Source organism: Taudactylus pleione, unplaced genomic scaffold, assembly GCF_031769625.1.
Source record: "Taudactylus pleione unplaced genomic scaffold, aTauple2 ptg000652l, whole genome shotgun sequence".
NCBI classification, from domain to species: domain Eukaryota; kingdom Metazoa; phylum Chordata; class Amphibia; order Anura; family Myobatrachidae; genus Taudactylus; species Taudactylus pleione.
Window position 1 is genome coordinate 3,035,210 of NW_028285054.1, and position 25,478 is coordinate 3,060,687.

Here is a 25,478-nt window from a genome sequence, read left to right on the forward strand (position 1 = left end):
AGCTGGATGTTATAATAGGCAGAATTCCGCCCTCCAGCGTTTGGGCCTCTTCCAGTACATTTAGGGGGAACATTAGGAATTGCAGGCAGCTGTAAGCACAGAAACATACAGGACCCAGTGTAATAATAAGTGATAAGAACAAACAATATTATAATAACAACACATACAGTATAACAGAGAGGATGAAGTAAGGAGAAGCCCAATAGGACAATAGAAGTTAATATGTAATGTGATGTCTTAGGGTTTATTAGCTCGGCAGAGGGTAAATGGGTGCAGTGTTTAGGTGCTTAATGAGGGTCCACACACAGCTTTCAGGTGAAATAAACAGGGTGATGCTTTACTGCCAGCATATGAAATCAGGAAACAGAAAATAACAAACAAACCTAGCCCCTGTTTGGGGCGACTAACTCACTTCTTCAACCCTCTCTCTATAAGGGAGCAACTAGTCTGCAAACAGAAGTCCCAAGTCAGCTTAGCCCCACTTCCTGCAGGTTAACACAGGCTCCGGCCTGGTCTTTAGTTGGCTGACACAACTACACACACATAGTCTGTCTCTATGCCTTCCCTGTATCCTCCAGGGTAGGCCTTGGCTTCCTCAGCCTGCAGCTCCACTGCCTTCTCGTCACAGTCTGAGAGTTTGTGGTCCCCCCCTTGCCTCCTGCAAGATTCGGACACCGGCCTCCTGGCCTCCCAATGGCTCACTCATCTTCACTGGGCTCTCTGACTGGTTTGTCTCACCAGCCCACACCTGAGCTCTCTCCACCAGTCAGCCCATACCCACCTTCCCAGACTCCTTTTCTTCTCTGTGTGGGCGGATCTATCCTGCCTCACACTGAATCTGCTGCTCACCAGTGCCACCTCTGGTGATACTGCCACAGTAATAATATAATACAGGGATCATCAACACACTCATATCAGAAAAGGTTCACTGCACACTGACTTATAGAGAAATATATATATATATATATATATATACTACTGTAAGTCATTCACACACATTGTACAGTGTCATGTGCAATGTTTGACTGTTTTACACTACAGAACTTAAATTCTTATTAGCGTTTGATTTTATATTTGGTATAGATGACTCTCTCTCTAGTTAGATAGATAGATAGAATACTGACAGCGGAATCCCGACAGTCAGAAATTAATCCCATTACTATTACTTACAATAAGTATCCTAGGCTTCCACTAACCCTTACCCCTTCCTGTAACCCTCCCTCCCCAGTACCTGAACTTAATCTCCCCCCTAGTGCCTAAACCTAACCTCCCCGCACCCTAAACCTAACCCACCCCCTTAGTGCCTTACCCTAACCCTCCCCCTAGTGCCTAACCATAGCTCTAAACCTAACCCCTGATACTTACCTTCGGGAAGCAGGCGGTCCAGATTCTGGAGCGGATCCAATGTTACCACTCTAAGAAGTTTTTGGCCAAATTCATCAAATGGAAGGCTCAGAACAGGCTCCCCGGGTTTAAGTTCTGCCCAACGTTCACCAAGGTAGGTCCAAACAGGACCATAACCCCTAAATCCTGGCCAGGATCCAACTGGACCACTTGGTTTCATGCCAATCGGTGCAGGAGTGTCCGAATGCATAGTTGTCCGAATGCATAGTCAGACAAGCAAACAAACAGACAGACAGACCAATATATATATATATATATATATATATATATATATATATATATATATATATATATAGAACATGTAGAGGGGCACTCAGTATTCCAATGTGATAATGCCTGGGTGCCTTCCTAGGAACAATGTAGAAATACGATGTCTGTTAAGAAACAGCAACAGGCGGCACTCCACGGACTTTATAGTTGAAGTAAAGTGACTTTATTTGCCAACGTTTCAAGACCTGGGCGGTCTTGTCATCAGGGTGTTCAAGTGTAACATACAAAAAAGCTTACCTTAAATAGCTGTATACAAACGGAAATGTCCATGAGAATCCTCACGCGCCGTCATGCAGGGAGGCGCGCAGTGTGTGGCGTCACCAGCACGTGGCAACCCGGAACATGTGTGGATGCAGTCCGGGGGTGGGTAACCAGGGAAACGCTGGACGCTGGAAAAAATACGGTGTGAGAAATGAGCCATAAAGCTACACTGCGCGGCTACCTGCATGAAGGGGGGGGGGGCTCAGGGACGTGACAGTTAAACAATAATAACAACAAAAACAAAATTAAAACAAAATTAACAACAAAAGCGAAGAGTGCATTAATGTGTGCACACATGATATGCAATTCAGCAAATATAAATATAAACCAAGAAATCAGATAATCGATGAAGCAAACTAAAGCACGATGGTGCCATGAACTTTCACTGAGAAAAAATGGTATCGCTATGTAACAGATGTCACTGAATAAAAATTATGAAAAATGTGAAAAATATAGAGGCATATGATAAACTATGCAGACCCTTAAAGTATATGGGATGCCAAATGAACTCCAATGTATGTCTACTTAGCTACTAATTGAGCTGCGCAACATGAAACAACAATATATGAAACAACGATATATTAAAAAGCACATAATGGCCAAAAGAGGCTATAGTGTGTGGGAACAGAAAACTGGTTACCCACTGTATATATGCTACACAGGAAAAATGTCTAAGAGGTGGAGTTGAAAAATAGCAGGGTATACGCTATGCAAATGCATTCCAGGAAATTTTATCATTTAGCCCTCGCGGATGGATGGTATCAAGCAGATGAATCCACTTGGCCTCCACTCGTAACAGCTGCTTAGTGCGATCGCCACCCCTGATTTGTGCTGGAACATGGTCAATGACCTTGTAACGTAAGGATGCCAGTGTATGACGGGCATCCTTGAAGTGTCGAGCTACAGGTTGGTCGGAATCTTTTCCTGCCAAAGCTGCTCTGATAGAGGAGCGATGCATGGCCATGCGCTCTTTAAACATGCGGGACGTTTGGCCAACATAAGCAAGACCACAGGGGCATGTAATAAGGTATATAACGAATCGCGTAGAGCATGTAAGTACATGCTTGATGTAATACCTCTTGCCAGTGTGCGGGTGGTTAAATGTATGCCCCACTTCTAAGTAACCACATGTGACGCACGAAGGACAGCGATAACACCCAGGTTTTTTATGTGACACATCACCTTTATAAGAGAAAAAAGGAGTGATATCTGTTTTCACTAATATGTCTTTGAGGTTGCGACCTCGTCTGTAACTAATGAGGGGTTTACAATTGGCTAATTTGGGTAACTCTGGATCTGTGGATATTATCGGCCAGAGAGCTTTGGTAGCTTTTGAAATTACTGGACTGGCCAAGGTGTATTCAGAAACAAATGGAATGTGTGTTATTAAGGGTTGTTTCCGATTGGGGTTCAATAGCTGTTCTCTGGGTATTTTCAATACTTCTTCCTTTTGTTGTTCTAAAAAGGCCGGGTCATAGCCTCTTTGTATGAACCTATCTATGATTTTGTCTAACTCAGAATCAACCTTGCTTCTATCGCTGGTTATACGAGCTACTCGCACCATATGAGACTTGGCCAGGCCCTTTTTAAGGGCCGGAGGGTGAAAGCTACTTGAAATCAACATGGTGTTTCTGTCAGTATCTTTGGTGTATATTATTGTTTAACTGTCACGTCCCTGAGCCCCCCCCCCCTTCATGCAGGTAGCCGCGCAGTGTAGCTTTACGGCTCATTTCTCACACCGTATTTTTTCCTGCGTCCAGCGTTTCCCTGGTTACCCACCCCCGGACTGTATCCACACATGTTCCGGGTTGCCACGTGCTGGTGACGTCACACACTGCGCGCCTCCCTGCATGACGGCCGTGAGGATTCTCATGGACATTTCCGTTTGTATACAGCTATTTAAGGTAAGCTTTTTTGTATGTTACACTTGAACACCCTGATGACAAGACCGCCCAGGTCTTGAAACGTTGGCAAATAAAGTCACTTTACTTCAACTATAAAGTCCGTGGAGTGCCGCCTGTTGCTGTTTCTTAACAGACATCGTATTTCTACATTGTTCCTAGGAAGGCACCCAGGCATTATCACATTGGAATACTGAGTGCCCCTCTACATGTTCTAAATATTGGGCCATTGCTGTGGTCCTAAGGAGTGGAGGCACCGCATCCGTTTAAACCACTTAGCTGTAATCTTCAGGAGTGTATTAATCACTTATTGCACTGGACACCTGTGTGTTTTTTCACATTGCACTTTAGCACCAGTGCACTTTTACAGCTTATTGCACCTGATACGCAGTAACTTCATTCTGATTATCGGAGTATTTATTCACCATGGATTCTATGTCTTTTGTCAATATGGAGTTACCAAAAGGTGAAACTTTGAGCTTCACTGAGGCACAGATTTCGGCTATTTTATTCAAGGATTCAGATGCACTGAACTTTGAGCCTTCTAATGCTGATGATATTTACCATCAATTACTTAAAATGAAAAAAAGAGAAGTTGATTACCAGCTACACGGCAGCACGTTGTCGGATTACTTTCGTTCTAAAATGATCCCTAGAGGATTTAGGGTTAAGAACTGCCCAACAATCGGTAGGCATAATGCCGAATTTTGCCGTCGCTGGATAGCTATCTTAAATAAGTGCAGTCTAGATCTCATGATACTGGTGGTTGAAGAAGCAGGCAGAGAACTTAACATCACAAGATCTAAAATTGAAACCTTTACTGAGTTACATACAGATATCCTGCACGATTCTACTCATCAACAACTTTGGAATCGCTTAGTCGCCCAGTGTGATCAATACAGAAAAGATCTTATCAAGTATAAAAAGAATAAATTACAAACAGTCACTTCTGACTATGAACAGAACCAAGTTTATAGATGGTTGAGCGGCACTGATCCTGCACAATTTACATTGCGTAAGAATTCACGCCAACCTTGGCGTAACAGAAAATTTCATGGCCGCAGAAATAATCCATCCTCTAATAGTGACAGTGACTATCGTGTTCAGGAGTCTGACGATCCATCGACACCTAGACTGGTCCCTTTAGGCCCAGCAGCACACAAAAATATGGACGTCCCGCCCTCAGGTGTACCCGCCGTGGTGGACAAAACAAAAGGCACCACCAGAGCACAGAAGAAAAAAGTGTAATTTACAACCTATCCTCCAGAATGCTTTCAGAAGCAGAAATCAAAGTACTAAGCCGAGGTTTATCGTTCATACCTACTAATAAACATCGGGACTTTGAATGGAAAATCGAAAACCATCGTTTTGCACGTTCATTGAGACGTAAAGAATTTTTTCAGCATAAGAATCCATCTATTACGCCCACTGAAGATATCACCCCTATATTTGGCAAAAAGATTTCCAACTTTGATCCCCCCTCATATAACTCTTCAATAAAAACCTTCACACGTTTGATGGATGACTCGGTTCAAAGGTACAATTCTGCTCAACCTCGCATCTATCATAATTTGTCTATTACTGAACAAAAAGCTTTGCAATCTCTATCTAAATACACGGACATCATCATCCGCCCGGCGGACAAGGGTGGTGCAATCGTCATTCAAAATATTTCACAGTACAAACAGGAATTAGATAGCCAACTTTTGGACACTGCGGTTTATGAAAAATTGACACATGACCCCACTTCAAAGTACAAGTTGGAACTGGATTCCATTTTGCACACGGCGGTGCTCAACCAGCAATTAAGTTCTAATTTGTTTAAACAACTGGTGCAACCATTTCCAAGGGTTCCGGTGATTTATACAGTCCCGAAAATCCACAAAAATTCCGAACAACCCCCGGGTAGGCCAATAATATCAGCCAATGATTCCTTATACCAACCCATTGCACAATTTTTGGACATTCTTATCCAACCCTACATTGTGACGCAGTCCACATATTTGAAGGACACCACCACTTTGTTAAATCTCATTAGAGCATTGGATAACATCCCTGATAATGCTATCTTGTGTACACTGGATGTACACAGTTTGTACACTGTGATACCCCACCAAGAGGGTCTAAATGCTGTGGATACTTTTCTGCATAACTGCATGTTTGATAAATTGGACATTAACTTGTTTTTGAATTTACTTGAATTGACACTCAAGAGGAATTACTTTCTACACAATGGAACATTTTATTTACAAATCAGCGGATGCTCTATGGGATCTAATGTATCGCCTTCGTTTGCTAATATTTTTATGTTTTCACAGGAACATTCTTTTTTCTTCACTGATCCGGATATTTTCCAACACATTTTATTTTATAAACGATACATAGATGATCTTCTGTTGATCTGGACAGGTGAAAGGGACACATTGATACATACCATCGATAATATCAACGCATCGTCCAATGCTATCAAATTCACCTATCAGTGTAGTGACACCAATGTTCATTTTTTGGATGTCAATTTAATTTTAAATAACAATCGTATTGAAACTTCAGTATACACCAAAGATACTGACAGAAACACCATGTTGATTTCAAGTAGCTTTCACCCTCCGGCCCTTAAAAAGGGCCTGGCCAAGTCTCAAATGGTGCGAGTAGCTCGTATAACCAGCGATAGAAGCAAGGTTGATTCTGAGTTAGACAAAATCATAGATAGGTTCATACAAAGAGGCTATGACCCGGCCTTTTTAGAACAACAAAAGGAAGAAGTATTGAAAATACCCAGAGAACAGCTATTGAACCCCAATCGGAAACAACCCTTAAAAACACACATTCCATTTGTTTCTGAATACACCTTGGCCAGTCCAGTAATTTCAAAAGCTACCAAAGCTCTCTGGCCGATAATATCCACAGATCCAGAGTTACCCAAATTAGCCAATTGTAAACCCCTCATTAGTTACAGACGAGGTCGCAACCTCAAAGACATATTAGTGAAAACAGATATCACTCCTTTTTTCTCTTATAAAGGTGATGTGTCACATAAAAAACCTGGGTGTTATCGCTGTCCTTCGTGCGTCACATGTGGTTACTTAGAAGTGGGGCATACATTTAACCACCCGCACACTGGCAAGAGGTATTACATCAAGCATGTACTTACATGCTCTACGCGATTCGTTATATACCTTATTACATGCCCCTGTGGTCTTGCTTATGTTGGCCAAACGTCCCGCATGTTTAAAGAGCGCATGGCCATGCATCGCTCCTCTATCAGAGCAGCTTTGGCAGGAAAAGATTCCGACCAACCTGTAGCTCGACACTTCAAGGATGCCCGTCATACACTGGCATCCTTACGTTACAAGGTCATTGACCATGTTCCAGCACAAATCAGGGGTGGCGATCGCACTAAGCAGCTGTTACGAGTGGAGGCCAAGTGGATTCATCTGCTTGATACCATCCATCCGCGAGGGCTAAATGATAAAATTTCCTGGAATGCATTTGCATAGCGTATACCCTGCTATTTTTCAACTCCACCTCTTAGACATTTTTCCTGTGTAGCATATATACAGTGGGTAACCAGTTTTCTGTTCCCACACACTATAGCCTCTTTTGGCCATTATGTGCTTTTTAATATATCGTTGTTTCATATATTGTTGTTTCATGTTGCGCAGCTCAATTAGTAGCTAAGTAGACATACATTGGGGTTCATTTGGCATCCCATATACTTTAAGGGTCTGCATAGTTTATCATATGCCTCTATATTTTTCACATTTTTCATAATTTTTATTCAGTGACATCTGTTACATAGCGATACCATTTTTTCTCAGTGAAAGTTCATGGCACCATCGTGCTTTAGTTTGCTTCATCGATTATCTGATTTCTTGGTTTATATTTATATTTGCTGAATTGCATATCATGTGTGCACACATTAATGCACTCTTCGCTTTTGTTGTTAATTTTGTTTTAATTTTGTTTTTGTTGTTATTATTGTTTAACTGTCACGTCCCTGAGCCCCCCCCCCCTTCATGCAGGTAGCCGCGCAGTGTAGCTTTATGGCTCATTTCTCACACCGTATTTTTTCCAGCGTCCAGCGTTTCCCTGGTTACCCACCCCCGGACTGCATCCACACATGTTCCGGGTTGCCACGTGCTGGTGACGTCACACACTGCGCGCCTCCCTGCATGACGGCGCGTGAGGATTCTCATGGACATTTCCGTTTGTATACAGCTATTTAAGGTAAGCTTTTTTGTATGTTACACTTGAACACCCTGATGACAAGACCGCCCAGGTCTTGAAACGTTGGCAAATAAAGTCACTTTACTTCAACTATAAAGTCCGTGGAGTGCCGCCTGTTGCTGTTTCTTAACAGACATCGTATTTCTATATATATATATACATATATATATATAAAAATATATATGCAAACATCAATTTCAACTAAATGGCAGAAGAATGGCTCAGGCTGACATATACAATGTGGTGTCACTGGCAGTTAGGCCCAGGATAGAAATATGTTGAATAATAGTGAAACAAATAGTTTTTATCCCATGGTGAATAGAATAGGGATAATTGCAAATGTAACATTTTCTAAATTCATTGGCAATAGCACAATATCCAGTAGAGTCTGAGGATATGACTTTAATCAGATATTTAACCATTTATATATTTATGTATCACTCCTGCGGAATTGTTATTCTCTATATCAGAGTTTAGTGGCAGCGCAGAAGGTGTCAGAATTAAGGCTGTATTGTGATGTGTAGTCCAGCAAGTTGTTCAAACAAAAGACATGACTACTATTAATCTGATCCTCAGCCACTGTATTAATAATTGAACCACAAATGTAGTTTATACAATGTGTGTATCTGTAACTTTATCACTCATTAAAACCACAATATTGATAAATAATGATTTCCCTTTTTACTGATGAAAGCTTAGGGCAGTGTGACCTGGCACTGTTAGTAAGAGACTACTGCACTCATAGCTGCTCATGTACCTGTGAAATGACATGTAAGTGATGCTGGTCACATCCCCTCCAGCAGCTCGAATGCTAACAATAGGCCCTGTATATTTCCCAGCTCCAGGCCCCTGTGGCCCTTATCTGGCCCAGCCCAGACAGGACAATGTTCTCTGCTTTATCCTCAGTCTCTATGGACAGCATGAAACTGAAAATGATGGACCATGGGTGCATAACTAGTTCCTGTGTGTATGCGCCCTTAGTGTAAGGGTCATGGGCGCTGTATATTGTATTAGGTGAACAGCAGGTCCGGATTAAGGCCTGTGGGGGCCCCTGGGCAACAAACATGTGGGGGCCCCTAATAAATGTGGATGAACTGGGGGTATGCGCAATGGGGACCTTATGCAGAGCCCACAGTAGTGGTGCCCCTTATGCAGTGCCCCCAGTAGTGTCAGTGTCCACAGTGGTAATGCCCCATTTGCAGAACCCACAGTAGTGGTGCCCTTTATGCAGTGCACAAAGTAGTAGGGCTCCCAGGAGTGGTGCCCCCTATGAAATACCCCCATTAGTAGCCTATGCAATACCCACATTAGTAGTGCCTCCAGTAGTCATGCCCCCTATAGTCATGCCCCCTGTGGTAGTGTCCCGTGTGGTAGTATCCCCAATTGTAATGCCTCAATAGTAATGTCCCCTGTATAAATGCCCCCAGTAGTAATGCCCCTGTCGTAGTGCCCTCAATAGTAATGCTCCTTGTAATAGTGCTCCAGTAGTAATGTCCCAAGTAGTAGTGCCCCCTAGTAGTAGAGCCCCCAATAGTAATGCCCCCTGAGTAATGCCCCCAGTAGTAGTGCCTGCAATAGTAATGCCCCCAGAAGTCATGCCCCCTGTGGTAGTGTCCCCTGTGGTAATGCCCCCACTAGTAATGCTCCTTCTGTAGTAGTGTCCCCTGTAGTAGTGCCCCAGTAGTATTGCCCCGCCCCCAAGTAGTAGAGCCCCAATAGTAATGCCCCAGTAGTAGTGCTCCCAATAGTAATGCCCCAGTAGTAGTGCTCCCAATAGTAATGTCCCCAGTAGTAGTGCTCCCAATAGTAATGCCCCCTGAGTATTGCCCCAGTAGTAGTGCCCCCTAAGTAATGCCTCCAGTAAGCTGCTTGCACAAAAAAAAACCCAAAAAATGAATACTTATCTTAAGCCAGTCCGCTCGGCTGCTCCCCTGACTATGGAAGAAACGTCATGACGTCTCTCCCATACTGCACACTGCGTGAGCCGGAAACTGGGGCTCCCGAGTGAGCTCCAACCACCGGCTCCGGCTGCCACTGCAGGGAGGGAGCCTCGTGCCCACTGGTTACAAAATAGCAGTGGTCATCTGGCAAATGGAGCCTCCCTGTGGCGCCGGGTTTAGGTGGGTCGGAAGAGGCGGAACTGGTTCCGTCTCCTTCGGCCCACTTTAACCCCGATGGGTGTGGGGGACCTTTACATGTGTAGGTCCAGGGATGACCGCCCTTGTCACCCCCTGTGAACAGAAGAGAACAAGACACTAACAAACACAGAGCATCCATCATACAAATCCTATGTACATACTGGCAGATCTCCAGGTAACCTGACACTGTATAGGTACTTATGCTGCAATAACGCTGTAATGGTGCATTACTAGTGCCATCAGCCCGTGCTCCACAGTCATTACAGTCACTATGTATCATCTATCTATGGGGTGAGATCCTGCCCAGGTCACAGAAATATTGTTGTGAGGAATCAATAAAACCAACAGGGGAAAAACATAAATATGATCATGACTCACCTGGTCACATTTCTGAGGGCTTGGAAAGCTTAGCTTAGGCTTTGGAGGCTCAGGTTTGGACCACTTCACTTCAGTCTGTCCCAATGGTCGTACTGGGTTATATATCTCTGCAGATGTAATTAATATATACGGGGTATTTTACATATAATAAATGAAAAATAAATACATTAAAAAAGTGGAAAAAGTAAATAAACACAGATTGTAAGGAAACCACACTATAATTTCAAGCTCCTGGTTAAGTCTGTCTGGCTGGAGTATATACCAAACCGCTGGTGACTGCTATTTAATAACCATGTACAGCATGTACAGCACAAATTAGTAATAGTATACACATATCAACAATTATGATTATTATAGATCTTTGGGCAAATGTTTGGGTACCAGAGGGCCTGATTCTGACCCGCTCGCGAGCACTGTACGCTCGCAAGCGTGTCGATGGTGCCTAAGTGCGCACGACGGAGGGAGCTCCGTCGTGCGCATGCGCGAGACCCGGCGAGCGACGGGCAATCCGATGGTGAGTGACAGCACTCCCCCTTTGGTGGGCATGCCGGGGGCGTGGCTGCCAGATGGAGGCGTTCCCATGGGAACGCCTACCGTCTGAGTCCGGCCCCACTGACATCAGTAGTGATGTCAGTGGGAGTGATTTTGGCTCTGATAGAGCCAAAATCAATCCAGGGCTTGTGGCAGCGAGACCCTACCGCAGGGTCTCGTCGCAAGCACGATGGTCGCGATGGTCTTGACCATCGCGACCATCATCATGGACGCTCGCTATAGCTGTGGGTGGTAACCCACAGCTATGCGAGCGTCCATGAGGCCGCTCCAAGTTGAGGTAGGAGGGCCCTGATTCAGAGCGAGCGCTCTGGTCAGAGCGTCCGACTCTGAATCAGGCCCTGAGCACACACGAGACCCTCTACCCAGGCAGCACTGGGCTGTATACAAGGCTGGAGTAAGGTATCTCGGCACCCTTGGGTAAAACTTCAGCCCCCTCCCTCTCCCACCACCACCTCCCAGACCCTCAGGTGAAAGTGAGGTGGCATCTAAGAAGTTCCACAGCCATCACCTGCATTTAGTACAACAAGAGTATCTCTCAGACACATCATTAATATTGTGATAGGCAGACTCTGTGGCGCCCCAGATCCTGGCACCCTAGGCAGCAGCCTAAAGCTGCCTAACGGTACAGCCGGCCCTGGCTATATAAATGCTGCCCGGAGACAGAAGAATAAATTGTATTTACCAGACATTGTAGGCAAAGTCTCCAGCTGGATGTTATAATAGGCAGAATTCCGGCCTTGAGCGTTTGGGCTTCTTCCAGTACATTTACGGGGAACAAAAGAAAGTGTGGGCAGCTGCAAACAGAAACATACAGGACCCAGCGTAATAAGTGATCAGAACAAACAATATTATAATAACTACACATACAGTATAACAGAGAGGACGAAGTAAGGAGAAGCGCAACAGGACAATAGAAGATAATGGGCCTGATTCAGACCCACTCGCGAGCGGCTGTCCGCTCGCAAGTGGGTCGATGGTCTGCACTGAGCATGCGCACGACGGAGGGAGCTCCGTCGTGCGCATGCGCCAGACACGACGAGCGAAGGACTTTCCTTCGCTCGTTGTGTCCGATCAAAGAGGGCGTGCTGTCAATGTTGATTGACAGCACGCCCCCTTTGGTGGGCGTGCCGGGGGCGTGCCTCCCTGACGGGGGCGTTCCCACGGGAACGCCTCCCGTCAGAAGCCGGCCCACTGACATCACTAGTGATGTCAGTGGGAGTGATTTTGGCTCTGATAGAGCCAAAATCACTCCGGAGCTTGCGGTTGAAAACCTCAACCGCAGGCTCCGGCTCGCAATTTCGATGGTCGCGATGGTCACGACCATCGCGGCCATCAAAATGCACGCTCGTATAGCCTGTGGGTGGTGACCCACAGCTATACGAGCGTCCAGGAGGACGCTCCATGAAAATGGAGCCCGGCCCTCATTCAGAGCGTGCGCTCTGCTCAGAGCGTACGGCTCTGAATGAGGGCCAATATGTTAATATAAAACTGGGATCAACACACTCTATACATATATATATATATATATATATATATATATATGTCGTAGCCAAAAGTTTTGAGAATGACACAAGTATTGGTTTGCAGTTGCACAAAGTCTGCTGCTTCAGTGTTTATTATGGCAATTTGCATATACTCCAGAATGCCATGAAGAGTGATCAGATGAATTACAATTAATTCAAGAAGGGCAGCAAAGACGCCACTTCTCTCCAGGATAACATCAGGGACAGACTGATATTCTTCAAAAGGTACAGGGATTGGACTGCTGAAGACTGGGCAGGCTGGCTCCAGGGGTTGGAGCACCCTGTGCCGGCCCTTGATAATGTGCCCCATACATCGCAAAATTTGGGGGTGTGGTTTAATCATAGGCCACGCCCTCTATATGACGTTACTTGGAGGCATGCCCGCATGGCACGCCTCCAAATAACGTCAGGCTGGGGGTAAAAGATCAGCACTCAGTCACTGGCTGGGCTTCCCCCAGCCCTCTCCCACCAGTGAATGGATGCCACACGGCATCCATTCACACTCCGGGGGTCCGGAACCGCCGCACAGCTGTGGCGGTGGGGGTCCCCAACCTCCCGATTTGACAGCGGGACAGTACAGTACAACCTCCCGATTTGACAGCGGGACAGTGACAGTACTGGAACAGTGGGACAGTACTGTCCCACTGAAATCGGGATGCTGGGGAGGGGTGCGCTCTCTACGGGTGGTCCCCCTGTGTGACCGCACTGGTCAAACACCCCTAGAGCCAGCCCTGGGACTGGGGTAAAGTTATTTTCTTCTTCGGGCCCATAGGGTCCACAGAAATTACCATGAGTATGTAGCTGGAGTGATCCAGGCACCAAACAGTCAACAAGCTTTAGCTCCCAAGATGCCCTGGGTCCTCCTCCATATATACCCTGCCCCTGGCTACAGGCAGTCAGTTTTTTGCTGTTTGGTGCAGGAGCACCATGTGGTCAGTGGGACTGATGGAGGGGAGACCTGAAGCAGCTTAGCATCTGGATAGACGCTCATGTCGCCGTTCTGTCTTCTCCCCGGCCGCAATGCTGGTGTGGGTACTAGAGCTTTTGGCGGGCTTAACTAGCCGAGGACTGCAACCGGGAACATCTGGGATGCAGGTAAGGGGTTTCCTGCGGCCACTGACATGGGAGACTATGTGTGGCAGTCTGTGCCTCTGACAGTGGAGACCGACCGGAGGACGCTGTAGTGCAGAGCCATGTGTAAACTGTCTCTGGCTCTAGACCACCGGGACAGGAGGGATCCTGACAGCCAGGTGCTTGATGGCGGCGCCCATGTCAGTGTGTTAGGTGGATACGTACAGCATAAGGGGAGGTACATTATCCCCTGGCAGCCCCTCCCCCGACCTGGACGCTGGTTCAGTTGCAAAACTTCCCGGGTCCTGGTTGCTCCTCCCAGCCTCCTTCTATATGAGTTGGCCGGAGACCACTCTCATGTGCTCTCGGTGGCTAGGTTCTCAGGAGGTTGGGTCAGTCTCCCTGTATACCTCTCTCTATGGTGATCAGGTCATACAGAGCTCAATAGAGTACCTGGGCTATACAGTAGTTGCTAAAAGAGCTTGGTGGATATAGTTATAATATATATCAACTATGTATAGCCCAGGTACTGTATGTATGTGACTTTTTTTTAAATCCGCTGTGTGTTTTGCTGCCTTTTTCTGAATAACTGTCAGTCATAATCTATCACTGCTGTTTCTCCTCATTAACCCTCTGCTGCAGGTGTGGGATATATTGGGTGTAGAACATTGTCACATTTGTACTCAGACTTTGCATATCAATAGAGATATTGTTATGTCCATGGAAGCTGAAAGACAGGTGGCTGAGTCTCCTGTGCTGGTGTCATGTATGGCCTGTAAAGTGGGGTTGTCGCCACAGGATTTCATACAGGATGGATTATGTGGCCACTGTGTTAAGGAGTCGCCACATCCGTCAAATTTACCAGCTTCTGGGCTGGAGCCCCCGTGGGCTTCCTTTTCCCAGATTATGGCACAGGTTGCGGATAGATTGGTGGCCCCTGGGCCAGCCGCAATACTGGGGTCCTCTCAGCAGCTGCAACCTGCTATATTTTTCCCGCCAATGCATCCATCCTGGTTGGATATGTATGCTCACTCAAGTCAGAATGTGGCTTCGTCTTTAGCAGCTTCTAAGCAGCCTAAACAGACAACTAAGCCGGTATAGCCAAAGTCTTGGAGATGATCGGTTTCACACACTGTCCAGCCTTCAGATTCTGGTACATCTTCTGATGAGGGGGGGGATACACAGGGTTCCTCTCAGGAATCCCCCTCAGATGAGGGAGACCATTTTCCAGCTGCAGATGTTCCTTATCTGATTAGGGCGGTCAAGGCAGTGCTAAACATTGATGAGGAGGAGCCAGTGCAAAGAAAGACTCCAGGATTTAAACGTCAGAGGGTTATAAAACCTGAGTTTCCAAGATCTGAGCACCTTTCGGATCTTATGGGGGAAGCATGGAAGTCGCCAGATAGGAAATTCCATATTGCTAGAAAGGTTGAAGCCTTATACCACCTTTCCAGTGGATCACTGCACTAAATGGGAGGTTCCTTCATCAGTGGATGTACATGTGGCACATCTAGCTAGGAATGCCACATTGCTTATACCGTCTGCATCCTCGCTTAATTGTCCCACAGATAGGAAACTGAAGCCTGCCTTAAGGCAATATTTTCTCTGTCGGGTACTGTTACTCACCCAGCCATGGCTACAGCTTAGGTCTCCAAGGCCATTGAGGAATGGATGAAAACACTGGAAAATGCTCTTCCAGAAGCTTCCAGGGAACAGCTGACAATTATCTCCTATGTTAAGGAGGCAGCGTCCTACTTGGGAGAGGCAGCTTTGGATGCTGGTATATTACCCTCTAAAGCACAGGTTCTCAAACTTGGTCCTCAGGACCCCAAACAGTACATGTTTTGCAGGTCTCCTCACATAATTACTAGTGAAACAGTTAGCTGCACCTGTGGATCTTTTTAAACATGTCAGTGACTAATGAATACACCTGTGCACCTACTGGGTTACCTGCAAAAAGTGAACTGTGTGGGGTCCTGAGGACCGAGTTTGAGAACCACTGCTCTAAAGCATCAGCAGTCTCAGTTGTGGCTCGGAGAGCACTTTGGCTGAGGGACTGGAAAGCAGATGCAGGATCTAAGAGAGCCCTGGAATCCCTTCCATTCTTGGGGGGCATTTTGTTTGGCACAGAGTTAGACAAGATTGTTGCTACGGTGGCAGCCTCTAAAACGGCTAGTCTACCTTTGGCATCCACTGCTAGACCTAAGCGGTCAGCCTTTCGGGCCTTTTGGCCCACAAGGAAAAGAAAGAGGTCAGGCTTCCGCTAAAGCCAGCTCTCATAGGAAACCACAGTCTAAGAAGTCCTGGCCAAACAGACATCCGGCTGTCAAGTCTAATGTTAAGCCTGCTGCTTGATTGGACGTGCCTCTCTCTGGGGGATCCCAGGATAGGAGGCTGACTTCTTCAATATTCAGACACCTGGCATCTTACAACAGATGCCTGGGCTCGGCAGGTAGTCTCCCAGGGGTACACCCTTACTTTCTGGAGTCCCCGCAAAGGTATTACAGCATAACTTCAGCAGCAGATTCTGCGAAACCCCTGGCCCTCCAGCAGGCTATAAACTCCCTGCTGGTGTCAGGGGTAATAATCCCAATTCCAGTGAATCAACTAGGAAAGGGATATTATTCCAACCTTGATTCAAAAACCCAACGGATCCCACCGGCCTATTCTAAACCTAAAAGGTCTCAACACGTTTATCGAGTTGCCCAAGCTTCGCATGGAAACTCTGCGTTCGATAGTGTTGGCCATGGAACCAGGGTATTTCATGGTATCCTTGGATATTCAAGATGCATATCTTTATGTACCAATTGCACCGTCCCACCAACAATTTCAGTGATTCGCAGTCATCAGTAGACCTAAAGTGGTTGACAGCAAAGACGGTTTTTCTTCTGGCTATTGCTTCGGCCGGCAGGTTCTCCAATTTGCAGCCCTATCTTTTCGCTCTCCTTTTTTAATATTCCTAAAGTAGGATCCCAGTTTCATATGAATGAAGAGATTGTGGTTCCAGCTTTGCAAGCTTCTGGCCTTTTGGCTGGTGAAGCATCACTGGATGTTGTGCGGGCTCTATGTATCTATGTAGACAGCACCAACTCCATTAGAAAGTCAGATTCTTTATTTGTGTTGTATGGCTGTCACAAGCGAGGCTGGCCAGAAAACAAACAGACTTTGGCCAGATGGTTGTGTATGACAATTTCTCAAGCTTATACACAAGCTGATCTTGTTGTTCATGATATAGTCACGGCGCATTCCCCGAGGTCTGTGGGACCATCATGGGTGGTGCGATGGGGTGCCTCTGCTGAACAGATTTGCAAGGCAGCCATGTGGTCTTCCGTCCACACCTTTGTCAAATTTTATGCGTTTGACACGTTTGCCTCTCAGGATGCTTCCTTTGGGTGTAGGATTTTCCTTTCTACTGAGACCCAGGAGCATCCCCACCCCTAGGAGGAACTGCTTTGGGACATCCCAAGGTAATTTCTGTGGACCCTATGGACCCTGAAGAAGAAAATAAGAGTTATGGTATAACATACCTTTGTTAACTCATTTTCTTCGAGGTCCATAGGGTCCACAGAGCACCCACTCTAACGCACATGTTGTTGTTGGGAAATTCTTTTCTTTTGTATTTCTATGATTCCCTCTTCTTACAGAGAGTGTGTCTGAAATGCAAGGGTCCTTTCTTCGTTTTCAATTTTTTTCTTTCCTGCTCCTGCTTGGGCTTGATAACAAACTGACTGCCTGTAGCTAGAGGTGGGGTAGGTATGGATGAGGACCCAGGGCATCCTGGGAGCTAAAGCTTGTTGGCTGTTTGGTGCCAGGATCACTCCAGGCACGAACTCCAGCTACATAACCAAAGTCATTTCTGTGGACCCTATGGACCTCGAAGAAAGAGAGTTAACAAAGGTATGTTATACCACAACTCTTATTTTCTCTGATGAATCCCTTTTTAAATTGTTTGGGGCATCAGGAAAAACGCTTGTCCGGAGAAGAAAAGGTGAGTGCTACCATCAGTCCTGTGTCCTGCCAACAGTAAAGCATCCTGGAGACCATTCATGTGTGGGGTTGCTTCTCACCATTTTGCCTAAGAACACAGCCATGAATAAAGAATGGTACCAAAATATCTCCAAGAGCAACTTCTCCCAACCATCCAAGAACAGTCTGGTGACAAACAATGCCTTTTCCAGCATGATGGAGCACCTTGCCATAAGGCAAAAGTGATAATTAAGTGGCTCGGGGAACAGAACATCAAAATTTTGGGTCCATGATCAGGAAACTCTCCAGACCTTAATCCCATTGAGAACTTGTGGTCAATCCTCAGGCGGATGGACAAACAAAAACCCACAAATTCTGACAAACTCCAAGCATTGATTAGGCAAGAATGGGCGGCCATTAGTCAGTATGTGGCCCAGAAGTTGATTGACAGCATGCCAGAGCGAATTGCAGAGGTCTCAAAAAAGGAGGGTCACGCCTGCAAATATTGACTAGAGTGCTGCCAGACTGGAGTAATATATGTATATATACACACATACAGTATATATATATACTGTATATTATGTATATACTAGCTGATGTACCTTCAAGTTATTATGTTATGTGATGTTGTCCAAACCCATCCAGTGTAAGGCACTCCGCTGTGAGGTCTGACTGGAACCCCAACCACTGAATTAGGGATCCCAGATTATTTGCCACCCCTCGGTGACGTTTTAATCCAAATCCATCTAGTGTAAGGACCAGAACAGCCTCTCCAGGTCAACATTTTGACCAGCGTACACCAGCGGGAGGTCTGACCGGGAATTCAACCCCCTAGTATGTATTATGGGGGGGTTGTGCATGGGATTCCGGCGGCTGTGATGCCACCAGTCAGAATATTGACAGTGGCATCCCGATACAATAAGGTAAGTATCCTACTACTAACTAAACCTTACCCATAACCCTCCTCCCTGGTGCCTGAACCTAACCTCCCCCTAGTGTCTAAACCTGAACCTCCCCCTCCCCACACCTTAAACCTAACCCTCCCCTCTTAGATCCCAACCCTTCCCCTAGTGCCTAACCCTAACCCTCTTTCCCTGATGCCTAAACCTAACCTCCCCCTTCCCACACCCTAAATCTAAACCTCCCCTCTTAGATCCTAACCCTCCCACTAGTGCCTAACCCAGCGTTTCCCAAACTGTGCGCCGCGGCACCCTGGGGTGCCCCGGGACACTTGCAGGGGTGCCTCAGGTCGGTGGTCCAGCATTAAATCTAATTTTTTATGGTCAATGTAATGTAAATATGTGGACAAACAGAAGTGCAAACCTGTCCACCACCACATAACTGACCCTAAGGATGACAGGAAGCACAATTTACTTAACTTTACTACATTTTTTACTGAATTTCTCATTAACAAACTACTGGCTTAGGGGTGCCGTGAAAACAATGCTGATACTCTAGGGTGCCGTAATTCAAAAAGGTTTGGGAACCACTGGCCTAACCCGATACTTACCTTCGGGAAGCAGGCGGTCGAGATTCGGGAGCCGGGATCCCGACGCTGTCGGGATTCCGGCGCCAGTATTTTGACCATCGGCATCCCACCTGCTGGGATGCTGACTTCATCCCATTCTGTGATCCAATGTTACCACTCTATGAAGTTTTCATCCAAATCCATCCAGTAGAAGGCTCAGAACAGGCTCCCTGAAATAACAGAATCTCCCTGAGTCCCTGAAGAGTCCAGCATCTTCCTGATTACACCTTACCCCCTTTATGTAGCCATTATATAAAGAAAAAAAAACAGAGCTATATACATTCAAATGGGATAATTAGTATAATTTCCCTGCATTGGTTATAAGGTACAATGATCCCTATGGTTACATGCATTTTCTGATAAGTATTAGTGTGTTTTCATCAACAAGTAGATCTAACTGCTTTGGGGCTTGTTTACATATATTTACATATGTTTAAGTACATTTTATGACACGCCTCTCAGATGTAGCAGTACACACCCACTTTACCGCGCACTCATAGCTGTTGCTTTCACAATCTCCCTGAAATGCTTTTGCAAAAGTAGGAAACTATGTTTATGCTGCAATAACGCTGTAATGGTGCATTACTATAGTGCCATCAGCCCGTGCTCCACAGTCATTACAGTCACTATGTATCATATATCTATGGGGTGAGATCCTGCCCAGGTCACAGAAATATTGTTGTGAGGAATAAATAAAACCAACAGGGGAAAAACATAAAAAATGATAAAATGATCGCACTCACCTGGTCACATTTCTGAGGGCTTGGAAAGCTTAGCTTAGGCTTTAGAGGCTCAGGTTTGGACAACTTCATTTCAGTCTGTCCTGATGGTCGTACTGGGTTATATATCTCTGCAGATGTAATATATACAGGGGCATTTTACATATAATGAATGAAAAATAAATACATTAAAAAAGTGGAAAAAGTAAAACACAGATTGTAAGGAAACCACACTATTGTTGGTACATATGGAGTGTGCTACTGTGCCTCCTCCATAATGCTCCACTACATGAAGCATCTGATCCTTTACCAAGATGGCCACCATTCTTTAGTCTGCGCATGTGTGACACCATTTTGAGTCACTGCGTTTGAGCACCACAGTAGTACACAGTCATTTACTACTTAGCTCTGTGGGGGACCCTGCTGAATCCTGTGATACTGCCTACATACATGACCGGATGGTCTGCTGTATTCTCTGCTCCATCACCGCTGCCTGTATACATAACTGTGAGTATGGCTGTACTGAAACTGTGCACTACAATAATTACATGCTCCTGGTTATGTCTATCCAGCTGGAGTGTCTACCAAACTGCTGGTGTCTGCTATTTAATAACCGTGTACAGAACACAATAGTATACAGGGCTGAAGCTAGGGTAGTGCGGCCGGTGCCATCGCACAGGGCACCACAGGTCAGGGGGCGCATTTTAGGCCTGTCAAATTTCTGTTTATTATCATTCTTGCTTGTAGCTTCCTCTTATTTCATCCCCAGCATCTCCTGGCCTCCCCTATCCCTTCCTTGGCCCTACCCCATGAAGCCATGGCCCTTTTTTGGCTGCATTCAGTGGCGCCGAGAGGGGGGGGGAGCGGGTACAAATTACCCGGGCCCGGGCTTCCTGAGGGGCCCAGCGGGGGCTCGGGTTTGGCGCCGCTCCCCCCCTCACAGCAGCCCAGCACATAGCGTGTGCTGAGCTGCAGTTGGAGACTGCTCGTGGCTGCTGAGTAGCAGCCACAGCAGTCTCCTATGCCTGTGTGAGGGAGCGATCACACTGATCATGCCCCCCTTGGCTTTGCGCCGGGCTGAGGGGGCTCAGAGCGCCCCCCTCCCCAGCGCGCAGCACCGCTAAGCGGCGCTGCAAATCTTTGTTGTTTTTTTTTCTCAGCTAGGGGGCGTGGCCACGCCTTCCCGATTAGACCACGCCCCCTATTACCAACCCCGCTACAGCTCTTGGCAGGCCTGGCTGCATTATGTCCCTTTGAAAAATGAGGGCGGCACCAACGCTGTTTCTGGCACAGGGCATAAAAAAGTCTAGTTACAGCTCTGATAGTATACAGTTACACATATCAACAATTATGACATAGATCTTTGGGCGAATATATACAAAAGGGTGGTGGAACATACAACATTCTGGGATCTACACAAGCTTAGGATAGATCAGGGCTCGACAACTGGCAAATGCAGACCAACGTTCTCTGACCGCCTCCATAAACTCTATTGTATGGTTTTGTCTTATTACATAGTATTTGGCCTGCGAGCACACACACAAGACTCACTACCCAGACAGCACTGATCTATATAAATGGTGCCCGGAGACAGAAGAATAGTAATGTATTTACCAGACAATTTCGGCAAAGGCATCAGGTGGATGTTATAATAGGCAGAACTCCGGCCTCCAGCGTCTGGGCTTCTTCCAGTACATTTACGGGGAACATTAGGAATTGCAGGCAGCTGTAAGCAAAGAAACATACAGCGTAATAATAAGTGATAAGAACATACAATATGATAATAACAACACATACAGTATAACAGAGAGGATGAAATAAGGAGAAGCGCAATAGGACAACAGAAGATAATATGTAATAATATAATACAGGGATTAACACACTCATATCAGAAAATGTGCATATTAACCTATATAGCAAAGTTTTGCCCAGCGCACTCCGTCGGGAGGTCCGACTAGGACCGCAACCACTCCATTAGGCATCCCAGACCAATTGCCACCCCTCTGTGAAGTTTTCATCCAGTGGAAGGCCCAGAACTGGCTCCCTGGGTAAAAGTTCTGCCCAACGTACACCAACGGGAGGTCCGACCGGTACCCTAACCACCCTTAAAACAAATTCAGTCATTTCAACCAGTGGCGTAACTAGGGTATATGGAGCCCAGGGCAAATTTGAAAATGGAGGCCCCCCCCCCCCCATAACACACCGATATGCGTGTGCGCTGAAGGCACCCGCGCGGGAAAAAATGGGCGTGGTCACTTAAAAATGGGGCGTGTCAACATGACACAACCCTTTATTTTCACGCTGAACATTCCTATCCATATGCACCTTAACCCCAGTAGTACCCCTTATACAGTACCCCCAGTATGCAGTTGTGGTCCCTCTTATGCAGGCCCATTGTAGGGCCCCTTATACAGTACCCCCAGTAGTGGCCCCCCCAAATGCAGTGCCCCACGTAGTGTTCCCCTTATACAGTGCCCCCAGTAGCAGTATCCCCTTATGCAGTGCCCGTTATATGGTGCCCCCAGCAGTAGTCCCCCCCATGCAGTTTTCCCAGTAGTGGTCCCCTTATGCAGGCACCCTGTAGTGGCCCTTCCTATTATTGCCCCCAGTAGTGGTCCCCCCGAGTGCAGTGCCTCTAGTAGGCCCCTTTCATAATGCCCCCAGTGGCAGTTCCCCCCCAAGTAGTAGTCCCCTTTCATAATGCCCCCAGTGGCAGTTCCCCCCCAAGTAGTAGTCCCCTTTCATAATGCCCCCAGTGGCAGTTCCCCCCCAAGTAGTAGTCCCCAGTAGAGTAGGTGCTCCCAATGGTGCCCCCAGTAGTAGCCACCCCTCCCCCAGTAGAGGTCCCCCCAGTAGTAGCCACCCCTCCCCCAGTAGAGGTCCCCCCAGTAGTAGCCACCCCTCCCCCAGTAGAGGTCCCCCCAGTAGTAGCCACCCCTCCCCCAGTAGAGGTCCCCCCAGTAGTAGCCACCCCTCCCCCAGTAGAGGTCCCCCCAGTAGTAGCCACCCCTCCCCCAGTAGAGGTCCCCCCAGTAGTAGTCACCCCTCCCCCAGTAGAGGTCCCCCCAGTAGTAGCCACCCCTCCCTCAGTAGAGGTCCCCCCAGTAGTAGCCACCCCTCCCCCAGTAGAGGTCCCCCCAGTAGTAGTCACCCCTCCCCCAGTAGAGGTCCCCCCAGTAGTAGCAACCCCTCCCCCAGTAGAGGTCCCCCCAGTAGTAGTCACCCCTCCCCCAGTAGAGGTCCCCCCAGTAGTAGTCACCCCTCCCCCAGTAGAGGTCCCCCCAGTAGTAGCCACCCCTCCCCCAGTAGAGGTCCCCCCAGTAGTAGTCACCCCTCCCCCAGTAGAGGTCCCCCCGGTAGTAGCCACCCCCCTCCCCAGTTGTGCAGATAGGTTACAAAAAAAAAAAATACATATATATATATATATATAAAAATATACTTACCTGAATCTCTGCTCCTGCTCCTGATCGCGATGCCGCTCCCGCCCGGGCGCGCTCAGCATTATGGGACAGACGTCATGACGTCAGTCCCATTACCCACTGCAGGAGCCGGACGGAAGTCCGGCTCTTGCAGTGGGTGCTGCAGCAGTCAATGAGAGTCTATCTGACTCTCATTGGCTGCTGTTTAACACACGCATCGCCGCCAGCGCTGGCGGCGATGCGTGTGTTATGCACAGCCTGAGCCCGCCTCCTGGGGGAGGGAACGGGCTCAGGCTTGCAGCACAGGACTAGCGCTGGAAGCCTAGCACCGGTCCTGTGTAAATGTGTAGCGCTGACCGCACTCATTGCGGTCGGCGCTACACTGGCTAACTAGGGCGCCCAGGGCACGAACCCCGCCCGCCCTGCCCTAGTTACGCCACTGATTTCAACTAAATACATTGTAATTTTTACAGTTACTACTGTAAGTCATTTACATACATTGTAAAGTGTCATGTGCAATTTTTGACTATTTTATACTACAGAACTTAAATACTTATAAGCGTTTGATTTTATATTTTCTATAGGTGACTCCATAGGCATATATATATATATTATATACATATTTATATATTACTTTCTAACAGGGGTGTATTAAAAGAGGCGGTGGTCCGTGTGCATTCCCCGTCCGGGGCCCCCTCCTCTCCCCCCGGCAGCAGACTGACGCCTGACCGCAGCAGCAGTATACTCTGGGTACTAGTCTGTGCCCAGAGTATACTGCGCATGCAATTTCCTCACTGCGCATCCGCAAAAATGCAATGACAATGGCCGCGGCTGCCATTTTCCGGTATTTTGTGCAGTGCTGAGACACCTGACGCAGAACCTCTGAGAGGTAAGTATTAGAGAATAAGAGTGCAGGGTGTGCACCCATTATAAATACGCCCCTGCTTTCTAACTAACAGATATCTCTTTAGTGATTCTCTAATGTTACCAGAATAATGACTCCTGGGGTAACAGATGGACATTTGTTTTTGATGAAACATAACAAGTAAAATATTGTAAAAACTTGGCTCTGTCTGGTCGGTGGGCAGGTGTTGATGTCACTTGTCATAGCAAGCTCAAGCCTTCATGTGCTTTAGGAGTTCCTACAGTAATGCAGCTATTTAAGCAGAGTGAATGGTTCTATTAATGTTCTGTATACTGATCAGTGACAAGTGCTTCTAATTTATCTCTTCTAATATCGTGTGCAAGTTATATACATATAGTCACATTTTCAGACTATGAAACTCATATAGAATAATGAAATATTAAGTACATATTTCCAGGGAGAAGTGGGGTTTTTTTTCTCCTCCCCACTGTATGGGCCTTTATTAATCTGAAAACGATGGACCATGGGCGAATAACTAACGCCTGTGTGTATGCTCCCTTAGCGTCAGGGCCAGGGGCGCTGTATATTGTATTAAGTGAACAGAAGAGAATAAGACCCTAACAAACACAGAGCATCCACCATATAAATCCTATGTACATACTGGCAGATCTGTGCATTCCAGGTAACCTGACACTGTATAGGTACTTTATGCTGCAATAACGCTGTAATGGTGCATTACTATAGCGCCATCAGCCCGTGCTCCACAGTCATTACAGTCACTATGTATCATCTATCTATGGGGTGAGATCCTGCCCAGGTCACAGAAATATTGTTGCGAGGAATAAATAAAACCAACAGGGGAAAAACATGAAATGATCAGGACTCACCTGGTCACAGGTCTGAGGGCCTGGAAATACATCAGCTGCCTGTCCTGGACGATCCCAGGGAAATGCATATTTCCCCTTCACAGCGCTCAACATTCGGTGAGCATTCGGCTTAATTTGAGGGAACATCCCTCAAGCACAGTCGCACTCTCCTTACTCCTCAACTCGACGACTAGCACTGACCTATGCTTTGGCAGTTGGTCAGCTGATTCCATGACATCACAATGCAGTGACATCACCAGACATTCTATTCCCTGACTGCATGAGACACATTATACAGCCATCTATTTAGCACCATGTAACACATAGGGGCAGATTGGGAACATAATGTAACACTTGAAAATATTTTAAAAGTGATATCATGTTGTA

At 46.7% G+C, this 25,478-nt stretch overlaps 1 protein-coding gene and 1 long non-coding RNA gene across 2 annotated transcripts in view; both read right to left on the minus strand.

The window, feature by feature from the left end:
* The window catches only part of LOC148478832 (TOG array regulator of axonemal microtubules protein 1-like), a 45,805-nt gene extending 20,567 nt beyond the window's left edge, over positions 1 to 25,238 (minus strand). Inside the window, exons 1-2 of the mRNA XM_088455316.1 lie at positions 25,113 to 25,238; positions 21,556 to 21,667 (exon numbers count right to left, since the gene is read on the minus strand). Coding sequence (XP_088311442.1) covers positions 21,556 to 21,667; positions 25,113 to 25,238 — 238 coding nt within the window. The remainder of the gene's footprint in view (positions 1 to 21,555; positions 21,668 to 25,112) is intronic.
* LOC148478833 (uncharacterized) lies at positions 11 to 11,932 on the minus strand. Its single transcript, XR_015872023.1, has 3 exons — positions 11,817 to 11,932; positions 10,583 to 10,689; positions 11 to 89 (listed from the first exon to the last, which is right to left on the minus strand). It is a non-coding gene; the product is annotated as an uncharacterized LOC148478833 (long non-coding RNA).
* Positions 25,239 to 25,478: the final 240 nt, after the last annotated feature.